The sequence below is a fragment of the Aquarana catesbeiana genome, linkage group LG02 (genome assembly GCF_042186555.1).
Source record: "Aquarana catesbeiana isolate 2022-GZ linkage group LG02, ASM4218655v1, whole genome shotgun sequence".
In the NCBI taxonomy this organism is placed as follows: Eukaryota; Metazoa; Chordata; class Amphibia; order Anura; family Ranidae; genus Aquarana; species Aquarana catesbeiana.
Window position 1 is genome coordinate 136,380,357 of NC_133325.1, and position 13,559 is coordinate 136,393,915.

A 13,559-nucleotide genomic window follows, 5' to 3' on the forward strand; every position below is an offset into this window, starting at 1 on the left:
CTCCCCATCAAGTTGTCTGCGTTGATGAGTCCCTGATTAAATTTTCTGGCAGCTTGTCATTCAAACAGTACCTTCCCAGCAAGCGTGCCAGATACGGGGTCAAGATGTATAAGCTCTGTGACAGGGCCACAGGCTATACATGTAGTTTTATGGTTTACGAGGGCAAAGATAGTCACGTAGAGCCGACAAACTGCCCTGACTACATAGGAAGCGCTGGCAAGATAGTGTGGGACTTGGTGTCACCCTTATTCGGAAAGGGGTACCACTTGTACGTGGACAATTATTACACGAGCGTGCCACTTTTTAGTCACCTTTTTGATCAACAGATTGGAGCATGTGGCACCGTGCGACCTAATCGCTGGGGCTTTCCCCAGCGGCTTGTAGATTCCCGTCTTAGGCTGGGGGAGAGAGCCTGCTTGAAGTGTAATAACTTGCTTGCTATGAAGTGGAGGGACAATAAGAATGTTTTCGTTCTTACCTCCCTTCATGCAGACACGACGGTCCAAATTCCGACGGCGACTGGTGTTGTGGAGAAAAACCTCTGTGTCCACGAATATAACCAAAATATGGGAGAGGTGGACCTCATCGACCAGATGTTGGCGCCGTACCTAGTTGCCCATAAGGCCAGACGCTGGTACAAAAAAGTGTCTGTTTATTTATTTCAATTGGCTTTGGTGAATGCTCATGTGCTATACAGAGCTTCAGGACGGACTGGATCCTTCCTTAAATTCCAGGAAGAGATCGTCAGAGCCCTTCTGTATCCAGACGGTGCTCCACCTCACCTTCCCCAACCAAATGCAGTAAGCCGTCTGCATGAGAGGCATTTTCAATATGTCCTCCCGTGTACCCCTACCCAACGAGCCCCCCAAAAAAGATGTCGTGTCTGTAGCAAGCGCGGATTTAGGCGTGACACCCGGTATTATTGTCCCTCTTGTCCTGACAATCCTGGTCTTTGCATGGGTGAATGTTTTGAACGCTACCATACACTAGTGGAGTATTAGCGTAGGGTACAGCACTGCACAGACTAGGACACACTTTCACAGGGTCTCCCAAGATGCCATCGCATTTTGAGAGACCCAAACCTGGTACCAGTTAAAAAAGTTAAAGTTACAAAAAAAAGTGTAAAAAAAAAAAAAAAACAAACCACAAAAATATAAAATAAAAAAACCAAAAATAGTTGTTGTTTTATTGTTCTCTCTCTATTGTTCTGCTCTTTTTTATTGTATTCTATACTGCAATGTTTTATTGTTATGTTTTTATCATGTTTGCTTTATAGGTATGCAATTTTTTTATACTTTTTTTTTTATTGTTAACCACTTTTTCGTTTTCAGGTACGCCATTCAGCTGCAGAGCGGATTTATTTATCTTGACAGCAACAACGTTTGCTCCCACGATATATAAAGCCGTGACTCCAGCGCTGTCGGAGGTGATTTCACCACCACAGTTACATACTTCAGCATATATGCTGAAGCGTGGGGGCAGCAGTGGGTGGAGGAGCGATTTGCTCCTGCCTTTTGTGGGAGGATGCCCCCATGCTTCGGCATATATATATTTTAGGCAAAGGTTGCGTTAAATGTTTTATTTTTTACTATGTTTTTTTTTGTATTTGCTTTGCAGGTATGGTAAGTCTTACTGTTATACTGTAATGTTACTTTGTTTTATTGTTAACCATCATTTGCTTAGCAGGTATGCCATTCAGTTGCAGCGCGGATTTATTTATCTTGACAGCAACAGCGTTTGCTCCCACGATATATAAAGCCGTGACTCCAGCGCTGTCGGAGGTGATTTCACCACCACAGTTACATACTTCAGCATATATGCCAAAGCGTGGGGGCAGCAGTGGGTGGAGGAGCGATTTGCTCCTGCCTTTTGCGGGAGGATGCCCCCATGCTTCGGCATATATAAATGGTGCATGTATGCCCATCATTAGAAGTGGTTGGATGAAGGGAGGTATTCTAATGGTGGGCATACTCACCGATCAATATCTTTTTTTCGTTCAGCCCACAGGCTGCATGAAAAAAAAAAGTTTACAATATATGCCCAACAAGGACCAGCAACGTACTGGTATGTTGCTGGACTTTGGGTGGTTATACCAGAATGATGCCTGCAGGTTTAGGTATCATTCTTTTCAGCCAGCGGTCGGCTTTCATGTAAAAGCAATCCTAGTGGCTAATTAGCCTCTAGACTGCTTTTACAAGCAGTGGGAGGGAATGACCTCCCCCCCCCCCCCACTGTCTTCCATGTTTTTCTCTGGCTCTCCTGTCCCAACAGGGAACCTGAGAATGCAGCCGGTGATTCAGCCAGCTGACCATAGAGCTGATCAGAGACCAGAGTGGCTCCAAACATCTCTATGGCCTAGGAAACCGGAAGCTACGAGCATTTCATGACTTAGATTTCGCCGGATGTAAACAGCGCCATTGGGAAATTGGGAAAGCATTTTATCACACCGATCTTGGTGTGGTCAGATGCTTTGAGGGCAGAGGAGAGAACAAGGGTCTAATAGACCCCAATTTTTTCAAAAAAGAGTACCTGTCACTACCTATTGCTATCATAGGGGATATTTACATTCCCTGAGATAAAAATAAAAATGATTTAAAAACATAAAAATGAAAGGAACAGTTTAAAAATAAGATAAAAAAAAATCAAAAAAATAATAAAGAGAAAAAAAAAAAAAAAAAAAGCACCCCTGTCCCCCCTGCTCTCGCACAAAGATGAACGCAAGCGTCGGTCTGGCGTCAAATGTAAACAGCAACTGCACCATGCACGTGAGGTGTCACCGCAAAGGTCAGATCGAGGGCAGTAATTTTAGCAGTAGACCTCCTCTGTAAATCTAAAGTGGTAACCTGTAAAGGCTTTTAAAGGCTTTTAAAAATGTATTTAGTTTGTCGCCACTGCACGTTTGTGCGCAATTTTAAAGCATGTCATGTTTGGTATCCATGTACTCGGCCTAAGATCATCTTTTTTATTTCATCAAACATTTGGGCAATATAGTGTGTTTTAGTGCATTAAAATTTAAAAAAGTGTGTTTTTTCCCCCAAAAATGCGTTTGAAAAAAAAAAATGAAACACCCACCATTTTAATCTGTAGGGCATTTGCTTTAAAAAAATATATAATGTTTGGGGGGATCAAAGTAATTTTCTTGCAAAAAAAAAAATAATTTTTTCATGTAAACAAAAAGTGTCAGAAAGGGTCTTCAAGTGGTTGGAAGAGTGGGTGATGTGTGACATAAGCTTCTAAATGTTGTGCATAAAATGCCAGGACAGTTCAAACAACCCCCCCCCCCCCCCCCCAAATGACCCCATTTTGGAAAGTAGACACCCCAAGCTATTTGCTGAGAGGCATGTCGAGTCCATGGAATATTTTATATTGTGACGCAAGTTGCGGGAAAAAGACCAATTTTTTTTTTTTTTATGCACAAAGTTGTCACTAAATGATATATTGCTCAAACATGCCATGGGGATATGTGAAATTACACCCCAAAATAAATTCTGTTGCTTCTCCTGAGTACGGGGATACCACATGTGAGACTTTTTGGGAGCCTAGCCGCGTAAGGGACCCCGAAAACCAAGCACCGCCTTCAGGCTTTCTAAGGGGGTAAATTTTTGATTTCACTCTTCACTGCCTATCACAGTTTCGGAGGCCATGGAATGCCCAGATGGCACAACCCCCCCCCCAAATGACCCCATTTTGGAAAATAGACACCCCAAGCTATTTGCTGAGAGGTATAGTGAGTATTTTGCAGACCTCACTTTTTGTCACAAACTTTTGAAAATTGAAAAAAGAAAGAAAAAATACATTTTTCTTGTCTTTCTTCTTTTTCAAAAAACAAATGAGAGCTACAAAATACTCACCATGCCTCTCAGCAAATAGCTTGGGGTGTCTATTTTCCAAAATGGGGTCATTTTGGGGGGTTTTGTGTTATCTTGGCATCTTATGGCCTTTGAAACTGTGATAGGTAATGAGGAGTGAAATCAAAAATTTACGCCCTTAGAAATCCTGAAGGCGGTGATTGGATTTCGGGGCCCCGTATGAAGCTAGGCTCCCAAAAAGTCCCACACATGTGGTATCCCCCTACTCAGGAGAAGCAGCAGAATATATTTTGGGGTGTAATTCCACATATGCCCATGGCATGTTTGAGCAATATATCATTTAGTGACAATTTTGTGCAAAAAAAAAAAAAAAAATTGTCACTTTCCCGCAACTTGTGTCAAAATATAAAATATCCCATGGACTCAACATGCCTCTCAGCAAATAGCTTGGGGTGTCTACTTTCCAAAATGGGGTCATTTGGGGGGGGGGGGGGGGTTGTGCCATCTTGGCATTTTATGGCCTTCAAAACTGTGATAGGTAGTGAGGAGTGAAATCAAAAATGTATGCCCTTAGAAATCCTGAAGGCGGTGCTTGGTTTTCGGGGCCCCGTACGTGGCAAGGCTCCCTAAAAGTCCTAAACATGTGGTATCCCCCTACTCAGGAGAAGCAGCAGAATGTATTTTGGGGTGTAATTTCACATATGCCCATGGCATGTTTGAGCAATATATCATTTAGTGACAACTTTTTGTAAATATTTTTTTTTTTTGTCATTATTCAATCACTTGGGACAAAAAAAATAAATATTCAATGGGTTCAACATGCCTCTCGGCAATTTCCTTGGGGTGTCTACTTTCTAAAATGGGGTAATTTGGGGGGGTTTTGTACTGCCCTGCCATTTTAGCACCTCAAGAAATGACATAGGCAGTCATAAACTAAAAGCTGTGTAAATTCCAGAAAATGTACCCTAGTTTGTAGACGCTATAACTTTTGCGCAAACCAATAAATATACGCCTATTGACATTTTTTTTACCAAAGACATGTGGCCGAATACATTTTGGCCTAAATGTATGACTAAAATTGAGTTTATTGGATTTTTTTTATAACAAAAAGTAAAAATATCATTTTTTTTCAAAATTTTCGGTCTTTTTCTGTTTATAGCGCAAAAAATAAAAATGGCAGAGGTGATCAAATACCATCAAAAGAAAGCTCTATTTGTGAGAAGAAAAAGACGCAAATTTCGTTTGGGTACAGCACTGCATGAACGCGCAATTATCAGTTAAAGCGACGCAGTGCCAAATTGGAAAAAGTCCTCTGGTCCTTATGCAGCATAATGGTCCGGGGCTGAAGTGGTTAAAAACTGCATTGTTCATGTTCTACTCTGAGTTCTTAATAAACGTTTTCTACCAGTAAAAAAAAAAAAAAAAAATTTAGATGCCTAAGCCAAATTTAGCAGCATCTGCCTGTGATGGTTAATATATATACACATATCATAGCTGATATGGCAATCACATCATCAGGAACCACTCTAATTGGTTTTCTATTTTGCATGGGTACCGAATTTGTCAGTGACACCCAGTCTGATAGCTAGCAGATGCACAAAGTGTCAATTAGTAGCTTTCAAAAGGTTTATCAGCGTATTTATGCAGATTTAGGGCTGAAAGAGGTTTATGGCTATGACTCTGCTAAAATAGTCACAATAAAATTACAAAGTGTCCAAATCGAATAGAGAGTTCATATTACCACACACAAAAATTTACCTTTTTCTTTGGAGAGCGAAATGGTTGCAGATAAACCAGCATAAGGTCTCCACTCTCTTTGTACCTATCCCAAAATTGATTGCCAGTTTTTGTGGCCAGGATATTTTTTAAACATGTAGCAGCTGCTGATCGCACATGGATGCTAAAGAGAAAAACAAACACTTAAAAAATATGTAAACCCAACATTTCATATTCCTAATATGTGCCTGCTGTACCATGTATTTGCATGAAAAAAGCATCCTGTGCTCTTTGTATTGCTTCCTTTGTGTGAAATCTCTGGTGTTCCTGTCCGTCCCTCTACTTTCCTAATAAAAACTGACCACACTCAGTTCTCTAGCTATGCTGGGAACTCTGCTCTCCTCCAATGATCAGACTTATCCTGACACACCCCCACTGCACAGCCATTCACTGGGGAGCTTGGTGTACTGTTGCTTCTCCTCCCCAAGCTTTTCTGCAGCTAAGAACAGAGAGAACAGGGGGGATGTGATCACTTAAAAGGAAAAAAAAAAAGGGGGAAAAATGTATTTATGTTTTTTTTAAATCTATATACAAATGTTTTGCCTTTCATTTCTATTTTAGGCCCGGTTCACACTGGTGCGATGCGAGAATCCTGCGAATCCACTGCGGGTTCCCGTATCGCACCGACTCGTACGGCAGTTCACACTGCCATATGCAAACTGCTGGGGAATGTCAATACATTGTTAATGACACCCCCCAGTTTAGCTTGCATATCGCACTGCGAACTGACAGTTCAGACATGAATCGCATCGCACAGGTATGAACACCCACGCAATCCGATTCTGGTCCGAACAAAAAAAAGGGTCCTGTGCGTGTTTGGACCGAATGCGGTGCGATATCAGCCATACTATCTGTATGGCTGAAATTGTATTGCACAGACATCGCATGTGATGTGAACAGCAGTGCACTGCGAATCACATGCAATGTCTGGCATCACAACAGTGTGAACAGGGCCTTAAACTGAATGGGTTGTTTTACAACGTAATTGTTTACAATCACTTTAAAGCATTTTATGATCATGATTATGGTCTTCCTTTCCTGCATGATAAATGGTGAAGAGCTCAATGTCTAGATACCACAAATGCATATTTAAAAATTTCTGCTGTTTACTCCAAGGACTTTCACAGCACATAAATGTTAAAAAATTTCTTCATCTGGTCACACTGTTTACTGCTGGCCCACTGCATCGATCACAGCAAAAGAGACGTTCATTATTAGGGCAAGAACATTAGGGTAAAAGTAAGAAAACTCAGCCCAGTCAATTGTTGGGTTTATGGTTTATAGCATGTGGCTTTCATTTTATCAGGTTAGTGAATACTATCCATAGTGGATTTAGCTGAAACCAACAATGAGATTTTCTAGAACATTGTGAAACTGATAGAAAATAGGCTTTCCGGAGACCATGGCTAACAAGAGACCCGGGCATAGAGGTTACATAAAAATGCCAGAAACCCATACCCTGCACAAGTCTCTTTTTATTGTACCCAAAACCAAATCTGCCACAGATGCCAGCACACCTATAAGAGAGACCAGTACTTCTGTTACCCTATCTATACCCAAATGCTGGGCTGCTGTGAACTAGCAAATCTCCAACACTTCTACATAGTGTTAGAGCTTATCTGTTACCTCTAGCCCCTTTATATTTGTAATAGATCATTACTATGATGGACTGCCTCACAGGACAATAACTTTGGGATGCAGGAAAGCGTAGGTAACCACCATCATTTCCAGCACTTTATACCTGCGAGAAACTTTTTTCCCAGTAAAAAAGACTATTTAAAAAAAAAAAAAAAATCACACAATATCACTGAGTGAGAGGAGAGATCTAAAATGAGGTGAGACAAAATTGGTTCATTTTCCCTATTAACCTTCTACAGTTGTGTTCATAAGTTTACATACCCTGGCAGAATTTATGATTTCTTGGCCATTTTTCAGAGAATATGAATGATAACACAAAACTTTTCTTTCACTCATTGGTTAGTGTTTGGCTGAAGCCATTTATTATCAATCAACTGCGTTTACACTTTTTAAATCATAATGACAACAGAAATTACACAAATGACCCTGATCAAAAGTTTACATAGTTCTATTTTTTTTGTTTACAAACTTTTTTTATTTGGTAAAAAGAAATAGTACAAAAAGCTTATTGACTTATGCCGTAAAATGTACAAAGTAATTTCTACAAAAAGAATAACAAAATATATTGAGTGGTTCTTGAATGGAGTATATATTAGTATATAAATATTCCTATTATACATTAAACTCTATATGAATATAATACTCTTCAGTGAACTTCAGTATTTGGTAGAATTATTTAAGGTTAAAGAAGAGATTAGCATGGTTAAACCGTGGGTCCCATTTTTTTGTGTAGAACTGGTTAGTATTTTGTAGTGTGTGGAATATTTTTTCCCATTAGATTAATATTGTTAATTCTGGTTTTCAAATGTGAAAGAAGAACTGTGGGGGATTTCCAATGGTATGCTATCAATCAGTGTATAGCAACACATATTGTGTGGATCAATCTCATATTATGTATGGAAAGACCGATGATAGGGGAAAATAGGAGACAGTTATAGATAGTGAGGTTTATATTACTATTTGAAATTTTGGAGGCAAATTTTTCCAGTTGTTTCCATATCTGAGTAACTCTATCACAGTCCCAGAAGATATGAGAAAAGGATCCTGCTGAATTGCAACCTCTGAAACATGTATGAGGGGTGTCAGGGAAAAAAGTATGAATTTTAACTAGAGTATAATACCACCTTGTAAAAAGTTTGATTGCAGTTTCTTTGATCGTGATTGATCTTGTGCATTTGTGTAAGTTCATGATACATTTGTCCCAATTTTCTATTGTAAATGAGAAATCGCATTCTTGTTCCCACTTAAGCATGTAGGGAAGTTTGAATTGTTCTGTGTTACTGACTAGATTAGAGTAGATTTCAGGTATCAGACCTGTTCTCCTAGGTGTTTTTAGACAAATGTTTTCAAAAAATGATGGTGGGAGTGAGTTTACTGTTTGGAAATAAGTACTAAAAAAAATGTCTAATTAGGAGAAATGTATTAAACTCTGCATTGCCCCCATTAACATCAATGACAGCTTGAAGTCTTTTGTGCTATTTGTGGATGAGGCTCTTTATTTTCTCAGATGGTAAAGCTGCCCATTCCTTTTGGCAAAAAGCCTCCCGTTCCTGTAAATTATTGGGCTGTCTTGCATGAACTGCACATTTGAGATCACCCCCGAGTGGTCAATGATATTGAGGTCAGGAAACTAAGATGGCCACTCCAGAATCTTCACTTTATTCTGCTGTAGCCAATGACAGGTCGACTTGGCCTTGTGTTTTTGATCATTGTCAAGCTGGAATGTCCAAGTACGTCCCATGCGCAGATTCCTGACTGATGAATGCAAATATTCCTCCAGTATTTTTTGATAACATACTGCATTCATCTTGCCATCAATTTTGACCAAATTTCCTGTGCCTTTGTAGCTCACACATCCCAAAAACATAAGCGTTTCACCTCCGTGCTTCACAGTAGGAATGGTGTACCCTTCATCATAGGCCTTGATGACTCCTCTCCAAATGTAGCAGTTATGGTTGTGGCCAAAAAGCACAATTTTGGTCTCACCACTCCAAATGACTTTGTGCCAGGTTTGAGGCATGTCTCTGTGCTGTTTGGGGTATTGTAAGCGGGATACTTTGTGGCATTTGCGTAGTAATGGCTTTCTTCTGGTGAATCGACCATGCAGCCCATCTTTCTTCTTGAAACAGCCACACCACATGGTTTCAGAGAGTTCTGTATTCAACCTGAAGTTATTTGTGGGTTTTTCATTGCATCCCGAACAATTTTCTTGGCAGATGTGGCTGAAGATTTAGTTGGTCTACCTGACCGTGGTTTGCTTTCAACAAAACCCCTCATTTTCCACTTCTTGATTAGAGTATGAACAATGCTGATTGACATTCTCAGTTCCTTGGGTATCTTTTTATATCCCTTTCTTGTTTTATACAGTACAACTACCTTTTCCCACAGATCCTTTGAAAATTCTTTTGCTTTCCCCATGACTGAGAATCCAGAAGCGTCAGTCCAGCACTGGATGAAAGATGCAAGGGTCTGTCAGGAGTCCAGAAACTCCTTGACCCTTTATACACACACATTAATTACAAGGAAACAGATCACCGGTGAGGATGGTTACCTTTAATAGCCATTCAAACATCTTTGTGTCAACTTGTGTGTGTCAGGCCAAAATCACCAGGGTATGTAAACTTTTGATAAGGGCCATTTGGGTAGTTTCTGACATTATTATGATTTAAAAAGAGTAAACACAGTTGATTGATAATAAATGGCGTCAGCCAAACACTAACCATGAGCGAAAGAAAAGTTTGTGTTATTCATATTCTCTGAAAAATGGCCAAGAAATCAGGAATTCTGCCAGGGTATGTAAACTTATGAGCACAACTGTATAAGCCTTCAAAGCTGACAGGGCTCTTGGTAGGAATCTCAGCTCAAAGAATATTTCTGACACAACCTATAAAAAGCAAGAAGCAACGAAGAGAAGCTACGCACCAGTGATCTGTCAGGGCGTTGTTTATCAATTTCAGGATGACAAGCACACACTGCAGCTCTTTGTCTTCAAACACATCAACAATTCTGCCATTAAGCAACTCTTTCTGGGGCTGCAGGGCTATGGTGCAAAAGTCAACAGGTCCCAACTCCCCTAGGCAGCTACCTGCAGCTTCTGCAAATGAAAACATGTAATAGGAAATAGTTTTATTGTCATGATGTGTAATAGAATTTAAATGAGCCCTACTGCAATAGAGGGGAAATGCAACCCAATTTACCTATGTAGCCAAAAAACAAATACTAAGCCAGGAATTTAAATATTCTGGCCCAAATTAAACATATGGAATGTAGGATGCAGATTTTCTACAGGGAATCCAGATTCTACAAAATTAAATGTTGATTTGCTCAACCAGAAAATCTTAAAAAAGAACTGAACTATGGACCAGAAAAGGAAGGTAGATGGCAAAGGGCTAGTCACCAGTATTTCCTGTAGTGTTCCTGCAGCTGATCCTTCCCATTACCGACTTACAATGCCTTTGTATAGGTGCAGCCACCTTGGTAGAGTTGGTAGAGGCAGGGCTTTGCTTCACCACGTCACACTTGCCTTCCTGATTATTGGTGATGGATACATTAAAATGTGGCAGAAATGGAGTAGGAACACAGCTGGAAAAAATGATTTAGGAAGAAGAAAGAACCTTGCACTGCAGGTCCATGGGTACATAAGTTTCTCTAGAAATCTGCATATCTAGTCTGACTAGCAGTCAAAAGGCACAGTACAGTGCCTGAGATCTCACACTACAGATATAAAACTATAAGGCTCAAGGCACAGTAGCACCTACAAGAACATTGAATAGTCCATTGGTAATAATGCTGATGATATGAACAATATTGTGTTCAAAGACTTCATTGCTAGGTTTAATCTGACGCCACACCACGTGAGCAAACGTGCCAATCAGATGTACACTCACCGACTCAAGCTTCCTCACACTCGCGTGCTTTGGCAAAAACAGTAGTGAACCCTTCAGGTTTTAACGACATCCCATCGGATAGCGTTCCAAAATGACCGCAATATGTGGAGGAAAAGAGACTCCAAACAGTGTGATAACGTACAACTTAAGTATTTATTAAAACATCTAGCCTATTGGTAGTGCACTTACAAGAAGGCAATAAACATATCGCAATGGTAATATGTAAGATGCCAGAGATAGCAAGTTGCGGCGGACATAGATATTATTCCAAATCTCACCCAAACTCCTCGTCAAAACTCACGGAACGTCACTTCCGGTTGCCTTACAGCCACGTCAACCGGAAGTGAAGTTCACATATGACCCGAAGTGACGTTCCGGTGAGTTATGACGAGGAGTTGGGGTGAGATTTGGAATAATATCTATATCTGCCACGACTTGCTATCTCTGGCCACTTACATATTACCAATGCAAGATTTTTATTGCCTTCTTGTAAGTCCACTACCATTAGGCTAGATGTTTTAATAAATACTTATGTTGTACGTTAGTATCACACTATTTGGAGTCTCATTTCCACCACATATTGCGGTCATTTTTGAACGCTATCTGATGGGATATCGTTAAAACCCTGAGGGGTTCACTGTTGTTTTTGCCAAAGCAAGAGAGTGTGAGGAAGCTTGAGTTGGTGAGTGTACATCTGATTGGGGAAGCGGTGGCACATTTGTTCACGGGGCGCGGTGTCAGATCAAACCTAGCAACAGTCTCTGAACACGATATTGTTCACATCATCAGAAATATTACCAATGGACTAATCGTTCGATGCTCTTGCACCTTATTATTTTGTGGGTGTGTTTTTAAATGTGTATGTTGATACTACCTTCAACGCTACGATTTACCTTTCATTATATTCTGGTAGCTTTTATATTTAAATATTTTTCTCCTTAATGGCTGCTAGTTATTTATACTTCAATTTATTCATTACATTTACTGTTGAGTCTCTCTGTGGCGCAGTGTTTGGAACTTTGTTAGTGGCGCATATTGACATCTTATAGTTTTACAGTAGTGCCTGCACACAGAAGTCTAGTGTTATTCTTTCAGAAGGAAATTTTTTTGGCACAAAGGTAAATTCTTCAGGGTATTACTCAAGCACAATTAACATTTGTAGATGTCTACTACAAGACAGTGAATCTTCACTTTTTGGAGTTTAGGTTCATGGACAGCTTTACCTTCAGTGAAGTTGTCCCTATACTACAGTCCTCTCTGAGCGCAAACAGACTGGGTTTATACTTACCTCCAGCGATCTTCAATGCCAACATGGACCCAGCCAGCACCTCGTTAGCTGTACATATGCACTGCACTCCAATCAAAGATATATTAAAGGCTGAGGTATTTTTATTAATTTTTTTTTATAAAAAGGGAAGCGGTTACACTTATCTTATCTGTGCAACAATGTTGCACAGAGAGGTCCTTTACCTCCTTTTTGGTGGCCCCCTCCAGCACTATCCACTCTTTTTTCTTCTGAGTGCCCCTCAGCAACTTGGGTGCTAAAGGGGCACCCTTGCAGGTGCACTCCCAAGCTGGGATGTGTGCATCCATAGACACACGCAGCGCCAGTAAACAATGACCTCAATCCCAGGAGTTTGACTGGCTCCCATTGCTCTTAGAGTCTCCTGTGAGACCAGGAAGAGGGAGCAGCATTGCTGCAACCAGGACAGTGCTGGATCAGTGACTCAGTCAAGCTAAGTGTTTACTGATCAGGGGAGTATATTAGGTAGTAGGGTGATTTTTTTACTTTCAAAATGTTTTATTATTAGTTTTCCAAAGAGAGACAAACAATATAAAGTAATGAGAAGTATAACAAAACATTATTAAACTTTCCCCTGAAGGAGATGCACGACATGTCTAATAACATTAAATAGGAATCTAGCTCGTATCAAACATATTAATAGGTTCTAACGAAGCTATTATAAATCTTACACTTATGGAAAGTCCGCTTGGCCATCAGACAAAAGAAGTGAGGGGCAAGGAGAGGTTCCGCCGGCACCCCAAAAGGGATCACGCTGTGTCCGGCCAAATCTCAACAAGCCCCCACACCGATCCCCAGCCAGCCAGGCTTGTAGACTAGGATATACATTGAGGATGCTATAACCTGTGTTACTAGCCCCCAGGGGAGAGACTTCCCTCAGCGGAACTATATGCATTTAAAACAGGAGAACTTTCTTAGTACCGTGAAAGGATAAGCAGACGAGGAGAAAAAAAAAAAAAAAAGAGGGGAGGGGAAAGGAGAAGAGAGGGGGTGGAAAAGAAAGGTAGAGAGTAGATAGCCTAACATCGGGAGAGGGCCCCACAACCCTTTGTGGGCCGAGGAATTTTACGGTTGCACTCCTGGGATCAGGGAGATGCCCATATATTTCGCCCAAGGTTCCCAGATAGCTTCAAATTGCGCTTTGGT

At 40.5% G+C, this 13,559-nt stretch overlaps 1 protein-coding gene across 2 annotated transcripts in view; it reads right to left on the bottom strand.

Annotated features, from left to right (window-relative positions):
* ATM (ATM serine/threonine kinase) overlaps positions 1-13,559 on the bottom strand; it is a 283,336-nt gene that overhangs the window by 107,016 nt on the left and 162,761 nt on the right. For both annotated transcript variants that reach the window (XM_073613497.1, XM_073613498.1), the window contains exons 34-35: positions 10,146-10,317; positions 5,568-5,709 (exon numbers count right to left, since the gene is read on the bottom strand). In XM_073613497.1, the coding sequence (XP_073469598.1) occupies positions 5,568-5,709; positions 10,146-10,317 (314 nt within the window). The remainder of the gene's footprint in view (positions 1-5,567; positions 5,710-10,145; positions 10,318-13,559) is intronic.